Source organism: Pseudomassariella vexata, assembly GCF_002105095.1.
Source record: "Pseudomassariella vexata strain CBS 129021 chromosome Unknown BCR38scaffold_1, whole genome shotgun sequence".
Lineage (NCBI taxonomy): Eukaryota > Fungi > Ascomycota > Sordariomycetes > Amphisphaeriales > Pseudomassariaceae > Pseudomassariella > Pseudomassariella vexata.
The window spans coordinates 3,905,311-3,931,745 of record NW_024467956.1 but is presented as its reverse complement, the minus strand read 5'-3'; the positions used below and the strand labels follow the sequence as shown (position 1 = coordinate 3,931,745).

Genomic DNA, 26,435 nt, shown 5'->3' with positions numbered 1-26,435 from the left:
AAGACCTGTAGAAGCTTTGCTCCTACAGCCAGCACCGCGATCTTCATCTGTTGTCACTGAAGCCGTCTTTTCAGTGTGTTAGTTGGTGGGTATATCCTACTGACCACTTAACCCCGTTTCACTATTTATACTTTAAGTAGTCACGCGACTTAGGGAAGATTTCTCGCGAGATACGATCGCTTTTAGAAAAGGTGTAAGGGTATGCAGGGCTTAAAAGCGTGGATAAGCTAGGATTCGAGCATGAAGTCCTTAAACTGTTGAATCTTCTAGTCTACGCGGGGCAGTTAATCACGGGCAGCTATTCCTTATAAAAGACTAGTAAGACTATTACTACTAGCGCTATAAATATAGCCTAGGAAAAACTTGAAATCTGGAATTTGAGAAAGAACTTAATAAAGCTACTATAGAAGTTCACTGGGCCGTTAAGCCTAGTTAAATAGAGCATTCACTAACTTTGTAGTGATTAGGAACAGCTAGAAAGTAACGCTTTTCTTAAAAGATCTTAAGCTGTAGTGTTACTTACTGATATCTCTTGAAAATAGGAGTGTATTCAAAATGGTAGTTAATGCGTTTACTACATTCGAATGAACAATTGTCCGACTTAGAGACTTGTCAGGGTAAATCCTTACTCGTCTTTACTCTCCTAGAAGAACTGATAAAATCCCGCCTTTATCCAATTTGACTTCGCTAGAAGAATTATAGAACAAGTAGCAATCCAACTTTACTTCGGTGGAAGAACTGTAGAATAACCTGTTTATACGGTTTAGCCTACTAGGAGATACGCTGAAGTAATGCAATTATTCAAGGCTATCCTAATTGGAAGACGTACCGAACTGAATTAGTTGTTCGAGGTTATCCCAGCCAAATACGGGATGATATTAGGAAGGGCGGGCGGCTTCTCACTTTAGGTCCTTGAACTTCTAGCTTCATGTCAGCATCAACTGCAATGTGCAGGAGCTCAGCGATCACAGTGACCGTCCCCGTATCTGTGTCAAGTACATGATATCTGATGACGAAGCTAGAAGATATTTGTCCAGTCTTTGCTGCCATAGAAGCTAGGTATAAGCTGCCACGACCGTGCCTGACTACGGCAAGAAAACACTCGCAATACCGTCCATCGTTGAACCAAACGCAAATTCTCTGTCCGCCCCTAACCATGACCATTCAGCATAAAGCACCAAGTAGAACGCCACACACCCTTCCTTTGCCCATTATACACTTTCCCTATATCCCCATCCAATTCGTATCAGTAGATGCTGTCGGGTGTGACAGAGGTGAGTCCAGGAAGACTTGTAGCTCTTCCTGCTGACACGATACCTGGTTCAGCGCTGCTGTATGAAGAAAAGATGGACTTGTACTCCAATAGAGCACCGAAATTCTACAGTGCCGAGCCATCGGAATCCTCATCATCGAGTCCCAACAAGGCCTTCTCGACATCGTTGAGCTCCTCATCTTCATCTTTTGCATCTTCGCCCCCGCTCACCATGCCAAGAAGCTCCTTACTGACGTCGTCGAGGTCATCAGCATCATCCATAGCAACATCACCGTTAACGTCCCCATTCAGTCTGTGCCCGCTAACTCCGTTGTCTCCCCCGTCAGATAGGTCACCAGACTCGCCTCTATCGAACGTTTCATCAGGCGAGACGGGTCGGTGTGATCGCTTCTTAGTCGCAGGTATTACGCCGAGCTCGGGACCGCCGCGCAAATCCCATCGTTCGAGGCGGCGGCCTGCCCGTCTCATGGCAGCTGAGTACGAGCTGAACTCTTCGCCGAAGTCGTCTACTTCGACGGTAAGTGGACATAACCCGCCAAAGCCCACATCCCGGAAGGGCAGCGCCGCTTGCTTCTGCATGGCATAGGGAACATGATCCTCGTCATCGCTGTCAATGAGCGGGTCCGGCATGAGATCCAGTCGATGCCTGGCGCGAATTATGGCGCCTTCTTGTCGACGTAACTTACGGGCCTTGCGATGCTCCTTCCGGAGCCCTCGGTCAAGGATGTACTCGACTCGTTGGTTGCGGTTGCGCTCAACGGCTAATTGGTGCGCGGTGGGCGGCCGCGGCTTGCGGGGAACAATGCCATCGAAGTGAGAGGAAGGGCCGGCGGGAGATGAAGCCTCAAATAGCTGGTGCTTAAGGGGAGCCCCACCCCTCCGTGCGGTGCTGTTGGCCCCAAGACGACCGAAAGCTCTCGGCGGAGGTGTGGACCTGGTGCTGTCAAGATCTGATTCGTGCTTGGATGGTCGAATTCGCGGGAGAATGGCAGCTGTAGGCCCATCTTCCAGGAGCCTGGCTTTGGAGCCTCGCTTCGTAGGTTGCTCTTGAGAAAAGACCTGATCGGCGGCGATGATCTTGGCTCTGTGAGCTTGTTTTTCGCGGCCAAACTCGAGCTCCAGTTCAGTATCAATATTCTCCGCCTCTTCCTCCTCCTTCGTCATTAGCTTCATCTCGGGGACACCTTGATTGGCTACATCTTTACCATAGTCGACGCCTGCTCCGAAGGGATTTTCCTCACACCCCTCTTCCGTGAAGTCGGACTCTAGGTAGAACCACATAAGCCATAGGAAGGCATTCGCTCGGGAGTGACTGGTATAATTCGTCTTCATGATCAAGTCGTGGAACTCGCCGTCGATGGGAAAATGCAGCTCGGCCACTTGTGGGGCCTGCTGGGCGATGAGGAAGATGAGGTTGACGGGATTGGTTCGCGGCATGGCTGCGTCCTTGAAGTCGTTGAGCGTCTTGGGCTCTGAGGGTCGGTCCTCAGCCGCCCCCTTCAAGATGGATTTCAATCTTGGAGCGTCTTGCAGCTGCTTGTAGGCAGAGGCATCTTGGTGAGCCTGCAGCGACGGAATGGCGTGGTACGTTCGCAGCTGGGCCCGCATCTCGGGGAAGACTGATGTACATTCTCGTTAGCTAGGGCCATATAACGCATGACGCAGAGCCGAAATGGCAGATGCAGGACTTACAGTTAAGAGTTGTGTTCATGCGGCCAACATTGACAAGGAGGCAGACCATGGCCATGCTCTTGGCGGCTTCATGATCACTAAGCAGTTTGTCGCGCAGAACCTTGCTGGTCTTGCTACTCCTCGCCATGGTATCGATGTAGAGCTCGGCAAAGTTCTGCTTCTCCGTCGGGTTGTGGTCGTAACTGTTGGTGAAGACCTTCATGTCGTTGTCGAAGACGGCCCTCAGGAAATCGTACTGAATGTCCTTCCGCCACAGAGGCTCGCCATCGTCTTTCTTGAGGTGTCTGATCTTGCCAACGGTGCCGAATTGCGCAGCCGCCGCCGCTGCGTTGGCCTGCGAGCGGCGTGATCCCTTCTTCGCAGGCCGACTTGGTCCCTCCACCATGCTGGAATCTGGTACGCCGCCTGTGTTGTCGCTGTCGTATGGGTTTCGACTTCTTGAGGCACTCGGCTCTGGGCTTGACCCTCGCGACGAAGCGCTTCGGAATCCGTTTTCGTCGCTCGCCATTGTGAATTAAGGTTGAGACCCACGTGTTTGCCTGATAAAAGGGTGATTTAATGAACAAACAACGGAAGCCACGATGCGACCGGATGCTTCAAGAAGGGCAATCACAACTGCTGGCTGGTCAAAGCGGAAACGACGATGCCTTGGCACTTAAGCCAGGGCAGGTGCTACCTGATTAATTTTGGGTTATAGGCGTGTCATCTCCAATGGAGAGAAATCTTATAGAAGCGAAGTTGATGTTTTATCGCCCCCGGGGAATTCGAAGCTTGATGTGGTCGCGTTACTCCCTCCCCATTTAGCATCATAAAGCCCGAGCCACATCTTATTTACTGTAACGAGAACGCCACAAAGGACGCAAACGTTGGCCTCCCGTCCTTCCAATGTCATCAAATTTGTCTGGCAATAAACAAAACTCAATCTGATTCCGCAACATACTTGGAGTTGTTCCATGGGATAATAATGGGGGTTTTTTCATGCAGTCACAGTGCCTGTTCCACGGGACAACGCTATAGGAATCTCTGATTGGTCTCGGAGCAGAGAGGCTACTCCTTGCTTCTATGCAATTGAGTTAGTTGATGGCTGTCATTGACTGGGCAAAGATGTACGAAGGAAACGTGCAATAGAACGTGCCTCTTCTTATATTCCTAGCACCACTCGCTCCTCCCGTTAATTCTAGCCATTATGCTAGTGGGTAAAGCTCTAAAATATATCAACTCCGCGGTTCTGAACAAGGAATGCATGCTATATTTTCAAAAAGAAGAATCAACACAGCTTCGAAATATTCTTCAATCTGCAGGTTCGATCACTTGAGCATTCGCTTGCAAAATACATATATGTATGCTGCATGCCTCTACCATGACAAGCAACGAGTGTAGCGTAGTTCCCCGACGTGTGTGCAAGTCGCATACCTATCAAGTTGGTGTCACGCGGACAAACCACCACCACATCTCACTTAGACACAACTGTACGCGCATGCTTGCCACTTCCCCAACGAACTCGTATTGCAAAGTAAAACAGTGATATAACACTACCGTTCCTCATAAAGCCGTACAATCTTGTACATACCAGGGGGTTCATGGGATTCTGGATAACTGACTCTCAACGTGCCCCCACCCCCTTCCCCATATTCTGCTTTGCACTACTCAGCTGCAACTTGGCTCCAACGGGCAGAAAACTTCTCCCAAGTTGCCCAGAGTCCAGTCTGACCAGCAAGCAGAAAAGGGTTTCCGCTTTCCAGATCCAGAACCTCCTCCCCGATTAAGAATATCTCTCGAGATGCAATGATTTCACGCCGCCCTATCCTCCTTTCTGCTCTGCAACACCATCCCCAACATCTCGAACTTGACTGAAATAAACTTGACGTCGCCCATGTCTACGTCCTCTCATCACCGTCACCGATACCATCACCACCACCAAAACGTCCTTCCAGAGCCGGAGGGCCCAACCAACCACTAGATTTTCCTATCCACAATTGCCAGGCCAGGGTTCCGGGTTCCGGATTTCGACTTTTCACGTTCAGAAAGTTCGTAATAGATACGTATATACGTTAGTGAGGGACATCGTGATCGTACTAATCATCCATAGGCGCATCCACCAGCTGGACGCCATGGGTAGCCGGGATTTTCTCCTCGCCCACGGTCGGCGTCGAGGGCGTTCCCGCAGCGGCAGGCGTCACCCGTCTTCCGCGCTCAAACCGCACGCTATTTCGGTTCAAGCTGTTCCGTTTCTCGGCGACACTGCTGCTGGCGGGAGATTCTCCGTCCGCCTTGACGTCGCCGTTCATACCGTTCACGTCGGAGTGCACGGGGACGGGGCCAGTGACATCAGGGACCTCTAGACTTGCACGTTTCGTGGGACCGCTAAAGCGGTTGCGTTCGGTGGTCGTCGTGGGGCTGGTCTGGATAGGGAATCTTGTCTCGGCGCCGCCTACGCTTCGGTCGCGCCTGTGCCTCGGGCTGGGCGCCGGACTAGTGGCTCTAGAACGTCCGCCGACTTTCTCCAGCAGAGCACGTTGGCGTTCCTCCATGTGCGCACGTCTGTTGCTCTCGTCGGTGCTGATGGCCCGAGGCCGGTTGTTCGAGGTTACGGATCCTGTGTGCGAGACCGATGACATGCGCTTCAACTCGGAGAAGATGGCGTCTTTGTGGGCGAAGAGGTCGCGGATAAGACGGTAGGCATGCTTCTCTTCGAGCGTGAGCGATGTTTCGGTACGCGGCCGCAGGATCGAGGGTGCCAGCGAGGTGGCCAACGCCGCAATATACTGCTCATCGGCTGAAGTGAGGTCGATGAGGCGGGTGAAGTGGTTCATGCATGCATCCAGTGTCGCAATATTAGTGAGGCGGAGTTGAGATAGTGTTTGTTGGAGGACGCTGATGCGGGCTGGTTCTGTTGCGTCTGCAGTGGGCGTGGTATAGATCGTTCTGATGATCTCATAGACGTGAGATGAGACCAACGAGTCTGGATTACGGTGGTTAGCAAAGTTTCTTGCCAATAGAACAGTTCGAACATACCAGGCAGTTCCAGAAGATAGAGCTTAAGCACGCTTGTAACCGTCGGGATATCAAAGTCAGATAGGACTTCAGGGGAGAATGGTTTGCCGTTATTGATCTTGGCCCTTAGCTTGTGGGTTTGCGCAAGCGGAACCTCTGCCAACCAGACGTTTCGTCGAGCCTCGTCGCCATCCAAGTTAGGGTAGTGGTTGTCGAGGTACGTCAAGAGGGTCGTGATGATGACAGGCACCCGCTTTTTGTCTGCCCTCGCGCGAGCCTCCAGGTCTACGCCGAACGTCTGCTCGTCCACCTTGTTGTAGTAGTTTTCGTACGTTACAACCTTGGGAGAAAAGCTTCCCGTGCGGTAATTCTCAAGTAGGTAACGCAAGTCACCCAGTGGCTGCACGGTCTCTTGATACAAGACCATGTGATCCACAGTTGCTTGCAGGCTGGGAATGACATTGCCAATGGTGCCCGAGAAATCGAGGATAACAGTCTTGATGGCCTTTAGTCTGTCCAACTCGCAACGCTCGAGGAACCTGAGGTGTACGAAGATGGCCTCTTCAAGCTCGCAGCGCATCTCGTCGAGCTTGCGGACGCCGTCCTTATACTTTTCATCAGCCTCCCTTGCCTCGCGGCGCAGACGCTCGGGGGGAGTCTCGTTGGGATGCTGATTGTTGAGAACGTTCCAGCCGGCTAAGTACTCGCTCATAACTCCGACAACAGGCGAGTTGTCTCCACTCTCGGTCGATGTAGGCAGGGAGAATGTCCTGGCCATGGGCGCCTTCTTCTCCGGTACGCCCGACAGTTGGAAAGCTTTTGGACGCCATTGGTAGAAAAGCTTGGAGCTGTTGGCGAAGTTATTGCCCACGTTACCAACCAGACGAAGAAACCCGTTTTGAACCAGATCCTGACCTATGCGCTCGGCATAGCTCACAGTCGTAGTGCCCATGTGCCGTTGCAGGTACTCGACAATGTCGGAGCCAGCTGAGGTGTTGAGGTAGGTTCCCAGAATGGGCACCTTGGTCTCGCCGATCTGGATGGTGTTGAGCATGTGAGCGAGTATCTTCTTGATCTGTTCCAGCTGGTATGTCTCGTCGCCGATCTCATACACTTCCTCGTCGTCTTCCTCGACTTCTTTATTCTCCGAGACCATTATCTCGGGGATGACCTGAGTGGCCGGCTTGGGACTGGTCTCAGGATCCTGGAAAGCGAGCTTGTTCTCCTCCTCGAGGTCTTCCACCAAACGGCACTTGTTGAAGTAGGTGCTGCGCAACTTCTTGATAGCCTCGGCTTGGCGGTCGTGGGCCTTGATACGCGCCTGCAGTTCATCTTGCGACTCCTGTATGCGAGATTCGTGAGCATCACACCATCTTGCAAACGGGTTCACCACGAGGTCTCGTATGCTCTGTGCAATCTTTCTATGACTCTTGGCTGCATCCTCCATCTCGGTCCGCACGCCATCGTAGGCTTTTCGTGTGCTGGCGCCATCGTCGCGCGAGAAGCCACCCGTGATCTTGTCCGCTGTGGGTGCGATATCTGCTAAACGCTGTCCATAGACCTCTTCTGCCTCGGCGCGCATTCGAGCGATGGTCATAACTTGTCGGTTCTCCTGCACACCCTGATGCAGCTTGCCAAACAGCACCCCCAGTCCTGCGAGCATGTGTCAATACTACCGCTCGTTAAGAGGGTATGGTGAAGCTGGTTTTGTTTATCCTTACCTGCGGCGTAGTCTGCCGACCAGAACGAATCTGCAAAGCCCGGCATCGTGAACAACGATTAACGCAATCCGAAAGACGGGATGTCCGTATAGGCGCTATGTGACTTGTTCAGTTGTCGCGTATCGATCGATTTAAGGAGTAAAGATGCATTCCCGTAGTCGGTCGGTCGGTGTAGGTTTGGCGTTTATGCGACGCACGAGGAAGGGGAGGTTCGATGGAGTGAATCCACAGCGATGCGCCACGGCCTTGGATCGACGTGGTACAATCGTCCTGCTCTGGAGTTGCACAAGGCAGGTGTGGTAAGAACGATTCAGCGACGTCTCGCAGTATTAGCAAAAAAGGAATTCAGGCACTTCAAAGGAGATAAAAGGCATGAAGTCCGATATGAAGATGTAGCAGCATTTCGGGATCCTTTGTTTCTGGCTCGGCAACGAGAATGGCCCTTTACTTGCTTGGGTAAAGTATTTGGTACTAGGGCCAAGGCTCAGCACTTGCAGCTGAAGAAACCGCCAGCAAGACGAACTCCATTGGTTCGTGGGAAGCTGACGAACAGGACCATCCTTGCCCACTGTAAAGACCCCGGCCGCGCCCCTGAGACGAAACCCAACCTGAAGCCGCCAACTGACAGGCGGCCTCGTCACGTAACAAAAAAGATCAGTTGGCCCATAAGCCCCAATTTCTAGGTCAATTTCTAGGTCGTGGAGTCCCCAGACCCGGCCGTGTTTCGTCCCAACTCTGCCCCTGTGCTAGTGCAGGTTCCATGAGAATGGCGGTCTATCTTGGGATTTCACAATACGAAAAGTAAACTGTGCTTTTCTTGACAAGGGGCAGCATGATCATAGGGCTATGCGAACTGGACACCAACCATACTTGGGAATCTGGAATGACGTATGGAGTCGTCGGCAGGGCCAGTGCAAGGTAACGAGTTAAGTGCAATGCTGGCCAGAATAATTTATTGCTAGCACCTTCCCAACATGAAAGATTTGACATTTGATATCTGTTGAGAATAATATGAGCACTCTCTCTCTTGATAGAGTGTGGATTCCACTTGGATTCCACTAGAGTGCCCTATTTTTAACATCATTCCCAGAAGGCTGAAAAACTTGCACTGATATTTTAAAGACGCAAGACATATCCCCGCCGAGGAACATTAGATAATGCGCCGACACGAGAACACGGTTCGGTTACCCCCGAGTGGGCCAAGCTAACAATGAACCTGCAATTTGGGAACCCGTGGGCTTGGTACAAGCAAAGATGTGAGCTACTACAGCACATACTCCGAATGCCTCTTCTCTTGCTTGGTGGTTGAGAGTTCTTAACGAGTTGGGGTGTCTGGATTGCCAGTGCACATCCGGTAAGAACTTTGACTGTAATAAGTAGTAACCCAAATCACTGCAAGCCACGATGCAGGAACACTCCAGTGCAGTTCCAGTGCAACGGAACAACTGCAACCGAGGAATCTCGAAATGTTAAGTTGTCACTCCGATGATCAATGTTACCATCAATACGAACAAGTCCTTCGCGGATCGAAAGTATTTGTCAATACAAAATCGGCGTGGGGAACACACTTGGAAAGTGAACCACGGAGCCGGGTACGGTGCCGTCCATCCGCATCTTATCTTCTACTAGCATCCAAGGTAAGACGTCAACAAGTAGATGGGTTGTGTCATAACCATCGCAATTGCACATCTAGAAACTCAATTGAATCCATCATTTATCGTCGATATTTCTCTCTACAGTTTCCCACATCGGAAGCAGGCTGCTGGTTACACAATATCCACACAGGCCGATTAAATCTAGCTCACAACCAGCAACATGGCGGACAAGGTGACCGCGTACAGCAAGGTTGACGCCATGGTAGCCATGGAAGATGCCCGCCCGCGACGGTCCTTCGCCCGGACTGCGGCTGTCGTACTCTTCTCGACCGTGTTTCTAGGCTCGCTTTTGCATTCCACAGGACGATCTTATCATCCAGCCTGCCAAGCCTACTCTCACTTCCGGCCCAAGTCAGTCGAAGAGCGGGTGTACAAGATTCTCTCGGAAACGCCGTTGATAGGTGAGACTATGCTTGTGCACATGCAAAAATAAAAGGATACATCTAATGAGTAAACACTAGATGGCCATAATGATCTGCCCATCCTTATCCGTATGCTGCATAATAACCATATCTACACGGAGAACTTCACGGTTCCCTTCGAGGAAGGAGGTATGCCGATGCATGTCGACCTACCCCGACTAAGAGCTGGTCAAAATGGTGGCGCATTCTGGAGCGTTTTTACTCCGTGTCCTAAGAACGGCTTGGATTTCTCGGATGAGAACTATGCCTCAAGTTAGTATTCATTCACTGTCTGCACATGTCATTATACTGCATTAATACCAATGACAACTGACTTATACGACCTAGGCGTTCAACTCACAATCCAGCAAATAGACCTCGTTACCAGGCTCACAAACGCGTACCCCGAGGACTTCTCCTCTGTGCTCGTCGACTCTAGATCAGCCATCGAAGCCTTCAAACAAGGCAGGCTGATCTCCCCCATCGGAGTCGAAGGCCTTCACCAAATCGGCAACTCGGTAGCAAACCTACGGCATTACCACGCCATGGGCGTTCGCTACGCAACGTTAACCCACAACTGCGGCAACATCTTCGCCGACGCGGCCATCCGGGAGACCCCCGAATTCAGCAAAGCCCCTCCCTACTGGCACGGCGTCTCTGCCCTAGGCAGAAAACTTGTCCACGAGATGAACCGCATCGGCATGATCGTCGATTTGTCCCACGTTTCTGTTGATACCATGATGGACATACTTGGCGGTCATAAGTGGGCTGGTAGCAAGGCCCCTATCATGTTTAGCCATAGCTCGGCTTACGCGCTTTGCCCGCACCCGCGCAATGTACCTAATGAGGTTTTGGGGCTTGTTAAGAAGACTAATTCGATTGTTATGGGTAAGAGTACTGGAAATATCTCATGAGCCATGCAATACTAACAGAAAACTCAAAGTCAACTTCGCCCCCGACTTCATAAGCTGCAAAGACGTAGGCAACAAAAACGGCATCCCGGAACACTACCCGGAGAACAACACGCTCGCCCAGGTCGCAAACCACATCACCTACATCGGCGACCTGATCGGGTACGACCACGTCGGGCTCGGGAGCGACTTCGACGGTATTGGGTCCACCCCTGTTGGCTTGGGTGATGTGTCCAAGTTCCCTGATCTGATGGCTGAGCTGCTGAGGCGAGGGGTGTCTGATAAGGACGCGGCGAAGATTGCGGGTGGGAATATACTGAGGGTATGGAGGGATGTGGAGGAGGTTGCGGCGAAGCTGCAGGCTGCTGGAGAGCCGCCATTGGAGGATGATTTGCCCAGCTTCAGGGCTGGGATGGTGGATATGTAGGATCTTGATGGTGTGGATATGACGTAGGTTTGGGGGCTGTTCCAGTGGTGAGATGAGAAGATCTGAGGTCAAGATATTTTATTATGGAATAAAATCCAATATGATAATTAGATTCGGCATCATTGATTGTGATAAGGGCAATGCTAATATGAAGATATCTCCCATCTATCACCGAAACATGAGTAGCTGCAGTGGTATCCCTGGGTGAGCTTACCCTGAGCAAGTGCGGCTTTGAATATTCATCGACCCGGCAGTCATTCAAGACCTCTTATATCCCAATATGCGCCTGATGTTATCACAATCGACAGCCCCTATCAAAATTGGGATGCTTGCCACATCCATCAGCTGCGTTGTGTGGCGTTGTGTGGCATAGTGGACCGGGAGTCTTTCGCCGACTGACATTATACTCGGCTTCGTATAGACTTGCAAACCATTGGCGGTGCTTTTGTAGGTTGGGTGACAACTACACACCATGATTCTATTCGATTCCCGCGACTGAGCCTTTCCCATCTTCTTCAACCATTTTGTTTGTCAGAGCTTTTTTTGCTTCTTGGCAACGATACCATCTTATCCCATTTTGTTGGCATCTTCAATTCTGTTGTTCCCCCTTTGTGGATTTGCATGTCGTGATTAATTTTGGCTAATCCTTAGCATTTCATTGTACAGCGGTTTCCTATTTCGCAATTCATGATACATATACAGCAAGGAACATCTCTAGGCCATGTGTGTGGTAGTAGGTTTCTGGTGCTCTACCCCTTTTGCCATACCTTGTCACTATCACTAGGCCCGTTCCTCACCTGCCTAACATCCGCACCCATTCGTTCAAATACCTAAATATGACAAGGCGCCGAATACCTTTAACTGTTCCTCACGCGATCTCCACCACCTCTCTCCAGCACATTGAGCTTGCGGGCCGTAGATATCTGGTTCCTCGTCCTCTGTCCACGTACAGGCAGACCCATGGCATGCCTTCGTCCTCTGTATGTTCCCATATCTCGCAAGCGCTTAATGTTCTCCTGTACCAGCCGCCGTGCGTCATTCTCAATGGTCATTGTGGATAGTTCGGCTGTCAGGGATGTAACCGTCTTTGCGGGAAGCGTGCCGAGCTTGGCCAGCGGGTGTATGCAGTACTTGGCCATGATGCGGGCTGATGTCTGGGGCCCTAGGGCGTAGAAACTCTCAAGTGCTTTCTGTGGTGGTTCGGTCAGGTGTTGCTAGTAGTGAAGGGTGTAAGGTAGGCTACCTTGACGAGCTTCTTCTCGTGAAAGTTGACCCCTAAAACGAAAGGCTGGGAAATGTCAGTGGAATAACCAAACAGTGTTTCTCCGTCCGAGTGAACCCACCATCTTGTCTCTTCCACCTGCTGTTGTCAAACTTTCCAATGTCAAATTCAATGTCGTTAATTCGCCCAAAGAGCTCGGGTCCGATATTCAACTTTGAACTCCAGAAAGTCGCGAAACGCACGGACTGCCATGATTCACTAGCATGAGTTCGCTATTCCTTATCGATACCGATGGACCCTCATCCGCCGCTGTCCCGCTCAGGGGATCAATGCAGCAACATCTCCCCAACCGGCTGAAACGTCGCCACATTATTGCAGCCGCCGACTGTTCTTTCCTTTCTACAACATTAACGTCTGGGGAACACAGCAGATTCTCTCCTGATCCTCGGCGACACTTCAATCATACCACTACGTAACACCTGGTCAATTTATCTCCAATCGTGCGAAAATGCTTTCCTTGCGTCGAGCTTTCATCAGCGGTCTGCTGCTCCTCGGAGTCTGCGTTGCCTTGTTCTCTTCGGGCGCCGAGGCTACCAAGGGACCCAAGATCACCCACAAGGTCTACTTCGAAATCACCCAGGGAGATGTGCCCCTTGGTAGAATTGTCATGGGTCTCTACGGCAAGACCGTCCCCAAGACGGTCGAGAACTTCCGAGCTTTGGCTACTGGCGAGAAGGGTTTCGGCTACGAGGGATCTAGCTTCCACCGTGTCATCAAGCAGTTCATGATCCAGGGCGGTGACTTCACTAAGGGCGATGGCACTGGTGGCAAGTCCAGTAAGTAGCTTATTCCAGGGCAATATCCCATCGGAAGGTCACAAGCTAACATTTCTTGCCAGTCTACGGCGACCGCTTCCCTGACGAGAACTTCAAGCTCAAGCACTCCAAGCCTGGCTTGTTGTCCATGGCCAACGCTGGAAAGGACACCAACGGCTCTCAATTCTTCATCACCACCGTTATCACCGGGTAAGTCCAACTGAGTGCCACCGTGGATAGAATCCGAACTGATATTCGGCATAGATGGCTCGATGGTCGCCACGTCGTCTTCGGCGAGGTTCTAGAGGGCATGGACATTGTCACCAAGATCGAGCAATCCCCGACCAAGCCTGGTGACAAGCCGGCGGAGGAGATCAAAATCGTCAAGAGCGGAGAGCTGGAGGTGCCCCCCGAAGGTATCCACGTGGAGCTATAAACCACCCCAACACACTCTGTTCATCTTCAGAAGCTTCTGTCTGGTTTTCTTCCGTCCATTCCCCCGTCTACTAGGCTGATGCGCATGTCCTCCTTCCAGACGACGTTTACGGATCTGCCCAATGGGCCGCGGGAATCTCCACCGAAGACGCTGGAAACCCCATCGAAGAGGCAGTCCCCTTAGCAGGATTCTCTGTTTTCCAGAAGGTCGCCCTCTTCGGTGTCGTCATTGCTATTATTGCAGTCGGCATCAGCCTGTGGAGGCGAAAGGCGAGCCCGGAGGATCAGGGCTACGTGAAGACATTGGCTTAAATGAACTGCATAAGGGGCCTAAGAAGCAATACATATATGGTCTAGCCTGGTGGTTCCATGTCTTGTTCTTGAATTGTGATCGTTGGTACTTGCGATGTGACTTGTGACGAGCTACCCTACCCTGGAGCCGCTCCTTGGACCAACCAGTTAAATCTTCAGCACCAAAAAATTTCAAGTCAACGATTCAAACTCAACTCTCATTTATCTTCATAACATAAAACCAACCACCAGCCCCAAAATGAAGATCTTAAGCCTAAACTTCCTTACCTGTGCGGTGAAGGCCTGCAAAAGCTCCTCAGCTTCGTACCCTCTGCACCCCAAAGACGCCGAGCTGGTACAAGATGACATCGAGCTCAACCCACAACTCTTGGTCAATCTGATGCCCCGCATTGATTGGTCTGCCTTGTCCACGACTGCTACTGAGGTGCGTACATGTATAGCCAATCTCCACACCCACCTTCGCCCAGATTGATATGTTCTGTGCCATTATTTTCTTTGTCAAAGGTGTATTATGGATATTAAAATGATATACACAGCTGGGCTTCCCAGCGCTCCCAGCTCAGCCCCCCACGCCGGAAGAGCTCGAGGCCGACGAGCAGAAGCTCAAGGACTTACACAACCTGCTCATGCAGACGCAGATCATGGAGGGAAAGCTGGTGTGTGGAAACTGCGGGCACGAGTATGCTGTTCGGGAGGGGATTGCAAATTTCTTGTTGCCCAGTCATTTGGTATGATGATCAATCTCTGCGGAGAACGAGATGTTGGTTGGGATGGATAACTGGATGAGCCTGGATTCTGCGAGGAAAAGCACGCTTAGCGAGGCTGTGAGGGATAGAGAGGCAGATGGAGGGTTCTATGGACGGCGTTTTGGCTTTGGGGAAGTTGGGTTGCATTGCAAGTATTCATGCCTGATAGCATTACTTCTGAAGAACCAGCACGGTCAGAAAAGTGTCATGAGGAAAAGACGTCATGCGAACCCGCAGTTACATGGATTGTGAGGTACTGTGCAGCCTTTGATTGCGAAGATTGAGAACATTGGAATTAATGCTAAACTACCTCGGAGCCTTCTTCCACCGAGTACATTAGCTCTATTCCACGAGGAATGAAACTTAGTCCATGAGCCTGATCAAACACTCCTCACATGCAGCGATTGCCGGCGACGTCGCCTCCTGTTTACATACTACCTACCCCGTCTACTGCTGCTTCTTCTGGGCCACCGGACCCACGTCCTTATCAAACGCACCGTAAGAGACTTCAAGGCTGCTGAGAGCCTTAACACCAACTCCCAAGATGGAGAAGAGCACGACGATGGCAACGAGGCCCATGAAGATGCCTGTCATTAGTTAGTATGATAATAACGAGAGGAACAATTCGGTATCCCGTACCAGGCGTAAAGAACTGGTACTTCTCGAAAAGAGGCAGGTTGGTGGTACTGTTAATAGGAGAAGCGTTCCTCGCAACCTGCTGCAGGTGTCTCTTCAGCTCCATGTGCACGGTATCTTGGAAACCAGCTTCGTAGATCTTCGGCTCGCCAGCCAGCGCCTCGGATCGGGGTCCGGACGTGTAGATAACGGTGTACGAGTCCTCCATGTCATACTGGTCCAGCACGATGCCGAGGTCATCATCGTTCTCCTGCACGGTCATGGTGCTGACGCCGGATGTAGGAATAGTCTCGAGGACGACCTGATCCACGGATGGGTTATGACCCTGGCAGGCCTTCTCAATGTAGCTTGTCAGCTCCTTGATGTCGAGCGATCCGGCGACCTCGGCCACGCTGAATCGGCCATCGATCTTGGTGCTTTCTAGTGCTTGTCGGAGTTTTGGTGCCGCGTCGCTGGATCTGAGGTGGCCGGCGTTGAGGTTGGGCTGTGTGATGACGAGGTAGCGGCTGCTTGGGCACGAGGAAAGGATCTTCTTGGCCGAGTCTAGAACGGAGGAGCTCGTCTGGAGCTGTGATTGACTAAGTTCAGGGAATCTGGAGAGCGTCAGTTCCTCGTTCGTCGACCGTAATGCAGACTACCATTCAGGACATACTTGGAAGTAGAGAACATGAGGAAAGGAGACGAGTCGGTGAATGCTTGTGCAGAAGTGCTGCAAGCAGCGAGAGTCGCTGCTACGGAGAGACGCATCGTGAATGTCGCTGGCGATGATCTAAACGGATGACGGTTTAAGATTTAAATACTTGGAGCTCCGTACGAGTAGCTGTCCATAGACGTCTATGTCGATTGAACGGAAAGTTCCGCCAAGGCTGCTAGGGAATCCACACGCACCTACCCTACTGAATCAAGAAGTTTAGCGCTGCAACGTCCCCTGGAAGCTGCTAGGATTAGCGGACCTTGAGCGCCAAAAAGTTTCGCTGCTAGCCTTGTGCGACAGCACTGTAGAAGTCCCAAACGCTTCAGACATCAAGACATCACAACTACAGAACCTGGAGAACTTTGAAAACTTTGCCTTCTCGACATTGAAACATATCGACATATTATCTGAGACAAAGGAGGAACGGGGAGTGACCCGATACCACTAGTCATGTTCGCCCGCCCTCGACCCAAGAAGAGCATTCTTCCGCCCCTCGAAAAGAAGCGAAAAGTCAACCATGCGATAGAGGAGATCTCCTTCGACAACGACGCCCGCGCCGACTACCTGACGGGGTTCCATAAGCGCAAGGTGCAGCGGATCAAGCACGCGCAGGAAGAGGCGGCGAAGAAGGCCAAGGAAGAGAAGATTTTAATAAGGAAGCATGTATGTATTCTTCTTGCCTAGCTTTGGGTGATACGAAGCAGCAAGGTTCTAACAGATTCTTGCAGATGCGAGAAGGGCGTAAAAAGGAAGTCGAGGAACATGTGCAACTGGTTGAGTCAATACTGAGGGAGGCGGAACGGGCTGGTGGGGTTAGCGATACTTCGGATGGAGAGGCTGAGGAATGGGACGGCATCCCCGATGCACCCATCGATGAGCCGGTGGATCATGAAGAGGAGTACATTGATGAGGACAGGTATACGACTGTAACCATCGAGTCTGTCAGTGTAGACAGAGATGGTTTGCATAAGCCCGCGGAGGAGATATCAGAGGAAGAAGCCGCAGAACGGAAAGCTCTAGAGGAGGCACGACAGGCAGCGGCGGCGGCGAAGAGCAAACCCACACATCCTCCGAAACAGAAGAAGCCCAAGTTCAGGTACGAGACGAAAGCGGAGAGGCTAGTCAACCGGCGGAAACTGCAAGCAAAGAAGAAGCAGATGTCTTCGAGAGATTAGATACCCAGATATGCCTACAAACTTGACGAATGCAAGACAGTCACGAAACACATTCGAGTTGACATGGGGGTAATTCATGATGTGACCTGAAATGTAAACCTCAACAATTCTGTGTGCCTAAAACACAACGGCGGTACGGCGGTCCGGCTCGCGAAACCCTGGTAGGTCGACATAACTCAATATTGGCCGAACAGAAAGTAGCCCCTGACTTCCCCCAACAATATATGCCCCCTCACAGCACCACCAAACCCTCGGATCCGTCCTCCTTTTCCAGGTGTTAGATGTTGCCAATCTCGGCCTGGAAGTCCTCAAGCTCCTTCTGCACCTGGGCATACTTCTTGGCCATCTCCTCGTACTTAGACTCCCACTGGTCTCGCTCGTTCTCGAGTGCCTGTACCTTGCGCTCAAAGTGGCCGGCTTTTACGTCAGTCTGGCGGAGCCTGTGAAGATTTGGGCAGCCCCGTTAGTCGTCACGTTCCTCTAGTAGTAGTCGGTAGTCAAACAGGAGCAGGGTGCACTCACTTCTCGTTGGCCTCACGAAGGGTCTTATCTGCTTCCTCGGCTTCTTCCTCGAGGAGCTGGAGTCTTCGCTGGAGGGTTTCGTTTTGCGTACCGTGTTGCTGGCCCTCATCGGCCGCCTTCTTCAGGTCCTTAACGGCCGTGTCCAGCTTCTCGTTGTCCGACTCCAGCAGGCCGTTCTTGTGCGAGAGCGATGTGATCTCCTGCTCCTTGGCCAGGTTCTCCTGCTCGAGCGCCTTGAGCTTGATCTGGAGCTCCTCGACTTTGGCAGCTGACTCATCTGCGTCCAGACGGAGCTGGTTCATTTTCTGCAGAGCAAGGACTACATGTCAGCTTTGACACGACAACTTGAAGTGTGGCGGTTATTGGGTTCAGTCTTGGATCGAGCAACACCCGTCGGGTGAGCATCTGTTTTGCTGTGCGCATGGCTGATGGTGGGGTAGTTGGGAGATGGGGTAATGGTAGGGAATGTTCGAGAGTCAGTGATACAACGTACCTCCTTAATCCGATCCATGATGGTTGATGCGTGTGTAATCTAAGGGAGATGTTTTAAGAAGTAATTGAACAAAAGAACAATGAACAAAGAGGTTCGGCTATGGTTGGTGGACGGTGAAAGGCGGTTGCGATTTGGTGAAAGAAAGAAGCGTCAAGATTATGGATCGGTCTTGGTGGAATCAAATCAATCAGACCAGACTGCGGCGGTAGGCGGTGGTACCGTGGTACCCCAGGTGTGGGATGGCTGTCAATCACAGGCGGTGCAGTGCTAATAATGGTCGGTCTGGTGTTTGGTGTCTGGTTGCCCCTCCCAAGGTCCCCTTCTGAGGGCGTCATTGGGTAACAATTGCAAGGGGCGTTGCATCGCTTTGGATCGCTCAGCGAGGCAAGCACCCCTCGGAAGCTCTGACCTCTGTTGTCCCATCAACCCAGATGAAAACGAACCAACACGAGTGCATCGTGCAGATTGCACCAAATTTGCGTGGAATGAGCAAGCCAACGATTTGATCATTTGCCGAAATTAGGAAGCCACGGTCTTTTTCAGCATTGGCCCAAAGGTGCACCGGAATATTCGACTGATCATCCCAATGGTTGTCAACAAGATCGTGTGAATAAACAGCATCCAGCACCAAAAGAGAGCAGCACAACGCGGGTGCATCAACAGAACCCCGATTTTATATGATTTGTCAACAACGACCGATTTCAAGATGCTTGTCGCTCGAGATCAGGAGAACCTGGTGGCTCACCACCATAACGGTGTGGCTCTAAAGCAACAGCAGGCCAGAACCCCAGGAGCGCGATATCCCAAGACGCCCGCGAAAATACCCCTCAATGACGAGAATGCCAACCACATGGTTGGGGGTGCTAAGAGCATCCTCGGTGGCCGGACAAAAGGAAATGAGAATGCCATGACTTCAAAGGGCTTGAAAGGGGCGGATAAGTCCAACTTTATCACTCCAATGGGTAGGATTGATACCCAGCACCCAGATACTTCCTAATGCAACAAGACTGACGAGACCACAACAGGACCTCGTACTCGAGCAGTCCTTGGAAACAAGACGACAAATGCAAAGGCCCAGCGGCAGGGCCAGGGGACCCTTAATGCCAAGAGCGCAATCAAGGAGATCGAGACGTCCAAAGTGGCGGGTCCCAGTACGGTTCGGCCAAAGCAAAAGGCACCACAAGCCGAGTTACAAAAGAAGTTGGAGGTCCACACCGAAGAGGCTGGCCCATTGAGCGAGGAGGAAGTCGAGTACTGCCCGCCAAAACCGAAGGATCTCCCTTACGAGTCTGACGTCTTTCCTGACGGTGCTTTGACTTTTGAAGCCCTGAAACCAGAGAATCTTTTTCAGGGATACTACCAACATTACTTCAATCCCGTTGATGAAAATGGTGTGTCACAATCGGACAGAGAGCTAGAAGAGAAGAACAGAAAAGTGGCGGAGGAGTGTGACAGGAGAGTGCAGCAGGATATGGATGAGTTCGACTGGTCCATCGGAGATATACCAGCGTCTAAGGACTTCTTCAAGAAAAAGCAAAACAAGCTGCCAGCTCCTGTAGCTGACCCCATCAAGGCGGCGAATGTGTCGGGGTTGCCGGCTCCTCGTAAGCCGTTGGCTACCATTGCATCGAGAAACGCAGCCAGTGCCCTCTCGATAAATGACGGCACCAGGTCTATTCAACGAAAAGCTCTCAAGACTGCGGCCCCCGACCCTGTCAAGAAGAAGACGACCTTTGGCATAGCTGGTTTGAAGACTGCACGGCATCCCACCCAGCAGCATGCTAGCATCCCCAGAAAGACATCAATGGAAATCAGAGCCATCGAGGCCAATTCGCGCAGCACCATCGGCCACAATAAGGGGAGAGTCATGGTTTCTGCTCTTTCCAAGGGCACAACTAGGCCAGTTATAAAGCCAAGTCAGTTCAAATCCAAGGTTGTCGGCTTGCCCCGTTCTGAGACCACCACCTCCATTGAATCGGACGCGACTATTACTCCTGCTCGCTATGCGCACCAGAGAGTGACTACTGCCACTGAAGATGAGCAGTGGAAGGAGCGAGTTCCGTTCCTTTCCATCTTCAATCCTGAGGATGACGATGAGTTGGATCTGGCAGGACCAGGGATGCCCCCGGTTCTCGACGAAGACGAGGAAGAATTCCAAATGACGCTTCCAGAGTAGATTTTATGACATTCGAAAGAGAACTCTTACGCGGCGTTGACTGTTGTACCTGAGTATCTAAATAGAAGGCACTCGGCGTTTCTGGTTAGGCACTTGCAGGATGGAAACTTGATTCCCACGATGATGGCGGCAGGGTTGACAACCGGGAGCACAATGCTATGCCTGGAAGGCTAATTTATTTATGTTGAGGTTTGGTTAATAGGGTTTGACTGGAACATCGCGCCTGAATACGGCTATGTTGCTGCTACTTGTATATCTAGGAGGCTCAGCTGACCCGGAAACCACCAGAGCAGACCATGAATGAAACTGAATGTACTCATTCTTATCCGATACAGACGAGTTTCTGGCGGGCCAACCAGCTAGATTCAATACATGCACGAGTTTGGCCAACAACACCTGGAAAGTCATTGATGCAGGTGATCATGACTACTAACAAGTCAGCACAGTATCCTAGGTACTTATTATTCCCGTTTGTTGTAATTATAGAGAGCGAGTGACCCTCAGCCAAGGCCAATACATCATTTTTGGGAGCACATTGGTCTTGAGACAATCTAGCATCGAGGCCGTTAGTCCTCGTTGTTTGTATGTATGCCGTTGGTAGTCAAACGTCTGAAAACAGAAAGTTTAGGTATGCCGAAAATCGATGTTGGCGTATTCGGGGTTTGTGAACCGCATGGTCACATCTAAGAGGAAATGGACGTTTGGACAAAGGCATGATGCAGATCTGGACGATGAGACGAGCCAAAACCAACTCTCTGGACAAAGCTCTCGAATGCACGAAAGTTTCGCAAGTTTGTGACCGACAGGGAATGTCAAGTGTGGCTGCAAACAACTAAAGATATCCGAAAACGTCTGGTTTCAGCGCACATCTCACCAGTCGAAGCTTACCATCACTGATCTGAGGAGCACATCAATCCGTTCGGTTATTGGTCTACTGAGTAGATACTCCAGAAAATCGTATCACCCATACATATAGTTATGCAAAGAATCAGACATTGAACTGTTACTGGTTGCTTCGCACAGCCTTTCAGCTGCTGACAATAATTTTGCAGAGTGACGTTGGCCTGCATGGGTTGAAGAATGGACACTGTAAGTGCAGGGGTAAAATAATTCAAGTTGCTCGGTCAAAACTTGGTGGCGCCTGGTTAACTGTGGCTTGTGGAAAGAGCAGGGAGTACATACTACATAGTAAGTGAGCGCAGTCCACCACTTCGAATGCCGATGTGGTGTTCTGGAGGAGTCGCGCTTCACGTCCCTGCCCCATTTTCGTGGGTCAAAGTACCTATATCTTAATGTATCTTCTCATAGTGAATTCACTGTCAAGGTACTTATGTGGGCCCCAGATGCTTCAGTTCATGCCAGCAAGCGAAAAGGATAGGCCCAAGATGAACCATCCCTGAATTCTGCTCCCGCGGCCCTCACTTCAGATTTGATTCTCATCCCCCATTAGACTTCCTCCGACCGCTGGATTTGCCATTCTTTCGTGTCGCCCGTCTTTGTTGGAAGTCGCGCCTCAATCGGACCTCGGGCAATTCTATTTTCTACATCTTTTACGCGGCTGCGCTCTGTTGGCAGGCCCTTTACCTTCTCCTTCCCAGGGTCGGTTTCCAGCCACCGCATTCACTCAGGTCCACACGTCACAACTCAAGTTTCTGTCGCGTGGACAGAGGGGACGAGTTCGCGCGTCAATTCTCCTTGCCTACATCTCCCAGCGATACACTCTACATCTCCAGACCGCCGCCTCGATGAATAGTGTCTTTTAACCTCGTCGCCCCGAGAAATGATGGTCGGTGGATAGTGGGCAACAGCAGATACCATATTCTCGAACTGCCATCATGGCTCCCAGCGCATCTGGCGCCAGTTTCGCCCAGTTTTTCCCTGCCGCCCCTCGCGCCGCCAGAGCCAAAGCTACTGAGCGGGAACGAGCCAAGTCGCGAGCATCCTCTGATGCTGCCGACCGCGATACGAGGACAGCAGCTTCATCAGCCGTTCCTCGCCGCGAAAGCATCCCGGACAAGGATGAGAACATCCACCCACCAATAGATGACACCGAGTCTCTGACGGGCGACATCCTCAATGGCGTCGGATCTGCCAGTTCTCATGCGAGCACCGCTTCTTCGGTCTTCAGTAGTTCTCATCCGTCGGCTGCTCTGAACGCCTCATCGCGCGCCTCCAACAGCAATCTCACACCTCTCACTAATGCTGATTCTCCTACCTATCCCCCAAGCTCAAGCTCACAGCATATCAAACAGTCACAAAACCAAGATATCAGCAAGTCTGATGGCCCGACTTCCCAATCGCCCACGGAAACCACATCAACATCGCACCGTCGCTCTGGTGTCGCAGACCGCATCCTGGCTCGCGATCCGGCTCGCCAGATAAAGGGACTCAAGTGCTCACACGATCCGTTATCCGACAAGAAGTTATCTTCGACCGAGAGGAAAACAATGAAGCCCACATATAAACCGTTCGGTTCGGTACGTAACCTATATAATATACATGTGTCTGGAGGGGGACGTCATCTGACTTTGAGTGAACTGAAAAATGGCTAATTCGAATTTGTTGAATAGGAAGATGACGTCCCCCCGGCAGATCCTAGGCTGGCCAAAGGCAGCTGGCTTGACTATATCAATGTCGATTTTCATCTGCCCAAGGCGAGATTGCGACAAACTCCCTACAATGTCAAGCCCTATGCCTATGACCCGGCGACATCAGTCGGTCCCGGGCCGCCAACGCAAATCGTAGTCAGTGGATTCAACCCTTTGGTCACTTTCTCCAAGGTGGCCACTGCTTTCAGCTCTTTTGGTGATATTGCAGAGAGTAGCAACAAGATGCATCCCGACACTGGCAGCTACCTAGGCTTCGCGACATTCCGCTATCGAGACTCCAAGCCGGGTCGCCGTGGGCCAGTACCAATATTTGCCATTGATGCTGCCAAGAGAGCACAGAAGCAAATGAACGGGCGCAAGATCGAGTCGTACCAAATCAAGGTCGACTTCGACCGCGATGGAAAGAAGAGTCGCACGATGTTGGAGAACATGATCAAGAAGGATCGTGAAGCAGAAACACGTCTACAGTCTCAACGTTCCGCGCAGCCAGCCACTCCAGCTGTCCCGACAGCGCCGCGGCTGAGGGCCATCGATGGTCTCACGCGAGCACCGCCTACTGCGCCGAGAGGCCCGGCTGCCTTCCGTCAAGTTGCGACACCTACCTCCGACCCAAACTCTACCTTTGCTATGCCCACGAAGCCGAGACCGTTGGTCGAGCCCCAGTTGATTGCGCCCCAGCTTACGGGCCAGCCCTACATCTTCGTCCCCGACAACTGTGTGCCAGTTATGCCAACTACTGTCGCCCACATGAAGAGACGACTAAAGTCATTCGCCATAGACGACGTTCGCGCTGATCGATTGGGCTACTATATCATATTTCCCAACAGTGCTATCGGTCGTGAAGAGGCCTACAGATGTTACAGGTCCGCTGACGGTAGTGCCTTTTTCACCTATACCATGCTTATGCAATTACACAATGGTTCAGCACCAACGGGACATGCTTACACTCCAAGCACCGTCAGAAGGAGAAGCGAGCCCGAGAGACTTCTGCCTGTTCCTCCCGTAGCAGTGGTACGGCAGAGGAGCGAACGGGAAATTCGTCGACGGGATGAAGAAGCCGTACTTGAGGAGGAGAAGAAGCAACGTGCTAAGGACTTCGACCCTGTTAACGAAGCTATCCAGTTGGTCCGTCGCGAAATGAGGGAGCATTTGATCCGGCACATTAGGACCAAGGTTGCGGCGCCTACGCTATATTCTTATCTTGACCCCGCCAATCATGTTTCGAAACGGCGCAGATTGAATATTGAGGGTCCTCCTGGCACGCCATTAGCCACCGTGCAGGCTGTTGACGAGCCTGAGACACCTGCTGCTACGCCTAATTCAAGAGCAGATCCCATCGAACGGCGTACGGCGCGGGTCGACGTTACTGCTCTGCCCCGAATCAGGAAGGCCAAAGGTTCAAGCGCTGCCCAACGCAACTATGGCTTCACCGACCCGTTCGCTCGCAAACGACCCACTGTTGTTCGCAACGCCTTCCGCTCACTACATCACCGTCTTGCACCTGACAGTGATGACGATGTTTCTGAAGACGAGACAGAGGAAACCCGCGACTCCGTAGCTCGCGACACCGAAGAGCCGGAGTCTCGACCTCGTAGCCGCATGAGCACGGACGAGGACGCTTTCATGAAGGATGGCTTCGTCGACGATGATTCTATGACTGAGGCTAGCTTCGTCGTCAATGACGGACCAATCCGATCCAAGAAGCGAAAACTGGATCTTCAAATTGATGCTGTCATCAAGCGACAGAAGAAGACGGATGAGGAGCTCTTTGGAGTCACCATTGACACTCTAGAGACCGAATTCCCTAGTGCTGATAATGTCGAGGATATCATCATTCCAGACGCAGATGGGAATAAGGAGAAGACACCGGGTCTCAACCAGCCGCCGAAGCCCGCACCCGCTGAAATACCAGTCAAGGGCAAGAAGAAGGCAGCAGCGACTAAGCCGAAGAAGAAAACCAAGAAGCAAATCTTCGAAGAGCGGGAGGCTCTCAAGAAGCAACAACAAGAAGCTTACGTCGAAGAGGCGCTTGAACAGACCGAGAAGGAAGAGACGATTGAACCGGACGACGCAGCCCAGAAGCCCGTGCCCGCCATCGTTGAAGATGTGCGGAAGCCCACACCCAGGGATGCCCGCTTTGCCGAGACGGTAGTTGCAGCCATGATTCTTCCTGACAAGTTCAAGTTGGGCGCCCAGTCTGTGGCGGAACTTCAACTCGAGGCAAAGGACCGGCCCGATATTGCAAAACTCAAGAAGAATTTCCCCGTCGGTGACATTGGTGACCCCCGACTTTGGACTTGGAGACGCAATCGTGTGCTGGAACTCAATGCCCCCCAGGGCCAGGTCGAAGAACCCTTACTTATTGAGGGCTACTACGTGCCAAACCCTACAGGCTGCGCTCGAACGGAGGGCGTGAAGAAGATCCTCAACTCTGAGAAGTCGAAATATCTGCCGCATCATCTCAAGATTCAGAGGGCTCGCGAAGAGCGGCAAGCGCGCGCAGCCAAGAAGGATGGAAAGGATGCTGTGGCCGCAGCGGCAGAAGCGGCAAGGCTTGCGGCAGAAAAGCTCCTTGCGAAGGGCAACTCCCGCGCAAACCGAGTCAACAACCGACGTTTTGTTGCCGATCTCAATGACCAGAAGAGAACGCTGGGTCAAGACTCGGACGTTCTGAGGTTCAACCAGCTTAAGAAGCGGAAGAAGCCCGTCAAGTTTGCTCGTTCAGCCATTCACAACTGGGGCTTGTATGCCATGGAAAACATCAACAAGGACGACATGATAATTGAGTATGTCGGTGAGCAAGTTCGGCAACAGATATCCGAAATCCGCGAGAACCGCTATCTCAAGAGTGGCATCGGCAGCAGTTATTTGTTCCGTATCGATGACAATACGGTTATCGATGCGACCAAGAAGGGAGGTATTGCTCGGTTTATCAACCATAGTTGCATGCCCAACTGCACCGCCAAGATCATCAAGGTTGAAGGTAGCAAGCGCATTGTCATCTATGCCCTTCGGGACATTGCTCAGAGTAAGTTGCTCCCACGATTTGTCCTTGGTAGATGCGTACGACTAATATGGTTACACAGACGAGGAGTTGACATACGACTACAAATTCGAGCGAGAAATCGGCAGCTTGGATCGCATTCCCTGTCTATGTGGCACCGCTGCTTGCAAAGGCTTCCTCAACTAAACCATTCAACACGTCCTTATGTCTTTCGCTTTCGACGGAATCTTTCAACACCAACCCGAATCGGAAATGGCGGCATACCATATACCCACGGGCTCTTCCTTCGACGCTCTCCTTTGGATCAGCTTCGATATATATGCATACAGGGTGGGTAAACCTTGACGCAGGCAAAAGGGACAGTACTGTTCAGTACCAACGGTTCTTCTATGTCCGCATACGGTGCGGACAATGGCGTTCATTGCATTTGTGGCCCTGATTTGGTCCTAGATACGGACGCAAGATTTTGAGCATGGAGTTGGTAGCAAATGTGTCCGCTGACTGAGCCCCCGTGGATCACTA

General features: G+C 51.6%; 13 protein-coding genes across 13 annotated transcripts; 7 read left to right on the top strand and 6 right to left on the bottom strand.

Moving 5' to 3' along the window:
- Positions 1 to 1,378: 1,378 nt before the first annotated feature.
- Positions 1,379 to 3,350, bottom strand: BCR38DRAFT_330742 (uncharacterized protein; the record flags this gene model as incomplete). The annotated part of the gene is made up of 2 exons (XM_040854991.1): positions 1,379 to 2,892; positions 2,966 to 3,350. The coding sequence occupies 2 exons, from the start codon at positions 3,348 to 3,350 to the stop codon at positions 1,379 to 1,381; spliced, it is 1,899 nt and encodes a 632-aa protein (XP_040721613.1).
- A 1,690-nt stretch (positions 3,351 to 5,040) lies between these two features.
- Positions 5,041 to 7,726, bottom strand: BCR38DRAFT_330333 (uncharacterized protein; the record flags this gene model as incomplete). The annotated part of the gene is made up of 3 exons (XM_040854947.1): positions 5,041 to 5,927; positions 5,981 to 7,612; positions 7,681 to 7,726. 3 exons carry the CDS (start codon positions 7,724 to 7,726, stop codon positions 5,041 to 5,043), a joined length of 2,565 nt encoding a protein of 854 aa, XP_040721612.1.
- Positions 7,727 to 7,819: 93 nt separating this feature from the next.
- Positions 7,820 to 8,408, top strand: BCR38DRAFT_25554 (uncharacterized protein). Its single transcript, XM_040854442.1, has one exon. It carries the CDS (start codon positions 7,914 to 7,916, stop codon positions 8,361 to 8,363), a length of 450 nt encoding a protein of 149 aa, XP_040721611.1. The 5' UTR covers positions 7,820 to 7,913; the 3' UTR covers positions 8,364 to 8,408.
- Positions 8,409 to 8,759, bottom strand: BCR38DRAFT_25553 (uncharacterized protein). Its single transcript, XM_040854441.1, has one exon. The coding sequence runs from the start codon at positions 8,668 to 8,670 to the stop codon at positions 8,455 to 8,457; it is 216 nt and encodes a 71-aa protein (XP_040721610.1). The 5' UTR covers positions 8,671 to 8,759; the 3' UTR covers positions 8,409 to 8,454.
- Positions 8,760 to 9,543: 784 nt separating this feature from the next.
- Positions 9,544 to 11,074, top strand: BCR38DRAFT_328923 (renal dipeptidase family; the record flags this gene model as incomplete). Its single annotated transcript, XM_040854845.1, has 4 exons — positions 9,544 to 9,736; positions 9,797 to 10,009; positions 10,085 to 10,624; positions 10,680 to 11,074. 4 exons carry the CDS (start codon positions 9,544 to 9,546, stop codon positions 11,072 to 11,074), a joined length of 1,341 nt encoding a protein of 446 aa, XP_040721609.1.
- A 604-nt stretch (positions 11,075 to 11,678) lies between these two features.
- BCR38DRAFT_418650 (uncharacterized protein) lies at positions 11,679 to 12,503 on the bottom strand. The gene is made up of 3 exons (XM_040859243.1): positions 12,418 to 12,503; positions 12,318 to 12,362; positions 11,679 to 12,264 (listed from the first exon to the last, which is right to left on the bottom strand). Exons 1-3 carry the CDS (start codon positions 12,418 to 12,420, stop codon positions 11,932 to 11,934), a joined length of 381 nt encoding a protein of 126 aa, XP_040721608.1. The 5' UTR covers positions 12,421 to 12,503; the 3' UTR covers positions 11,679 to 11,931.
- A 116-nt stretch (positions 12,504 to 12,619) lies between these two features.
- BCR38DRAFT_418649 (peptidyl-prolyl cis-trans isomerase B) lies at positions 12,620 to 14,045 on the top strand. Its single transcript, XM_040859242.1, has 3 exons — positions 12,620 to 13,132; positions 13,195 to 13,321; positions 13,376 to 14,045. The coding sequence occupies exons 1-3, from the start codon at positions 12,805 to 12,807 to the stop codon at positions 13,545 to 13,547; spliced, it is 627 nt and encodes a 208-aa protein (XP_040721607.1). The 5' UTR covers positions 12,620 to 12,804; the 3' UTR covers positions 13,548 to 14,045.
- Positions 14,046 to 14,096: 51 nt separating this feature from the next.
- Positions 14,097 to 14,592, top strand: BCR38DRAFT_480486 (uncharacterized protein; the record flags this gene model as incomplete). Its single annotated transcript, XM_040863282.1, has 2 exons — positions 14,097 to 14,282; positions 14,395 to 14,592. The coding sequence occupies 2 exons, from the start codon at positions 14,097 to 14,099 to the stop codon at positions 14,590 to 14,592; spliced, it is 384 nt and encodes a 127-aa protein (XP_040721606.1).
- A 459-nt stretch (positions 14,593 to 15,051) lies between these two features.
- Positions 15,052 to 15,987, bottom strand: BCR38DRAFT_329270 (BIG/ATPase V1 complex, subunit S1; the record flags this gene model as incomplete). Its single annotated transcript, XM_040854865.1, has 3 exons — positions 15,052 to 15,191; positions 15,244 to 15,833; positions 15,893 to 15,987. 3 exons carry the CDS (start codon positions 15,985 to 15,987, stop codon positions 15,052 to 15,054), a joined length of 825 nt encoding a protein of 274 aa, XP_040721605.1.
- Positions 15,988 to 16,190: 203 nt separating this feature from the next.
- On the top strand, positions 16,191 to 17,109 carry BCR38DRAFT_383121 (nucleolar protein 12-domain-containing protein; the record flags this gene model as incomplete). The annotated part of the gene is made up of 2 exons (XM_040857437.1): positions 16,191 to 16,597; positions 16,663 to 17,109. The coding sequence occupies exons 1-2, from the start codon at positions 16,385 to 16,387 to the stop codon at positions 17,107 to 17,109; spliced, it is 660 nt and encodes a 219-aa protein (XP_040721604.1). The 5' UTR covers positions 16,191 to 16,384.
- Positions 17,086 to 18,532, bottom strand: BCR38DRAFT_418638 (tropomyosin). The gene is made up of 3 exons (XM_040859241.1): positions 18,125 to 18,532; positions 17,632 to 17,936; positions 17,086 to 17,549 (listed from the first exon to the last, which is right to left on the bottom strand). The coding sequence occupies exons 1-3, from the start codon at positions 18,140 to 18,142 to the stop codon at positions 17,387 to 17,389; spliced, it is 486 nt and encodes a 161-aa protein (XP_040721603.1). The 5' UTR covers positions 18,143 to 18,532; the 3' UTR covers positions 17,086 to 17,386.
- A 298-nt stretch (positions 18,533 to 18,830) lies between these two features.
- Positions 18,831 to 20,300, top strand: BCR38DRAFT_405024 (uncharacterized protein; the record flags this gene model as incomplete). Its single annotated transcript, XM_040857920.1, has 2 exons — positions 18,831 to 19,086; positions 19,150 to 20,300. The coding sequence occupies 2 exons, from the start codon at positions 18,831 to 18,833 to the stop codon at positions 20,298 to 20,300; spliced, it is 1,407 nt and encodes a 468-aa protein (XP_040721602.1).
- Positions 20,301 to 22,135: 1,835 nt separating this feature from the next.
- On the top strand, positions 22,136 to 26,099 carry BCR38DRAFT_405023 (uncharacterized protein; the record flags this gene model as incomplete). The annotated part of the gene is made up of 3 exons (XM_040857919.1): positions 22,136 to 22,777; positions 22,871 to 25,937; positions 25,996 to 26,099. The coding sequence occupies 3 exons, from the start codon at positions 22,136 to 22,138 to the stop codon at positions 26,097 to 26,099; spliced, it is 3,813 nt and encodes a 1,270-aa protein (XP_040721601.1).
- Positions 26,100 to 26,435: the final 336 nt, after the last annotated feature.

Coding starts and splice junctions, on each gene's coding strand:
- BCR38DRAFT_25554 (XM_040854442.1), top strand. CDS start 7,914: ATGCGCCACGGCCTTGGATCGACGTGGTACAATCGTCCTGCTCTGGAG.
- BCR38DRAFT_25553 (XM_040854441.1), bottom strand. CDS start 8,670: ATGTCAAATCTTTCATGTTGGGAAGGTGCTAGCAATAAATTATTCTGG.
- BCR38DRAFT_418650 (XM_040859243.1), bottom strand. Junction 12,265..12,317: donor ACGAGAAGAAGCTCGTCAAG/GTAGCCTACCTT, acceptor GAACCACCACAG/AAAGCACTTGAGAGTTTCTA.
- BCR38DRAFT_418649 (XM_040859242.1), top strand. CDS start 12,805: ATGCTTTCCTTGCGTCGAGCTTTCATCAGCGGTCTGCTGCTCCTCGGA. Junction 13,133..13,194: donor TGGCACTGGTGGCAAGTCCA/GTAAGTAGCTTA, acceptor ATTTCTTGCCAG/TCTACGGCGACCGCTTCCCT. Junction 13,322..13,375: donor ATCACCACCGTTATCACCGG/GTAAGTCCAACT, acceptor TATTCGGCATAG/ATGGCTCGATGGTCGCCACG.
- BCR38DRAFT_418638 (XM_040859241.1), bottom strand. Junction 17,550..17,631: donor CTTCGTGAGGCCAACGAGAA/GTGAGTGCACCC, acceptor AAATCTTCACAG/GCTCCGCCAGACTGACGTAA.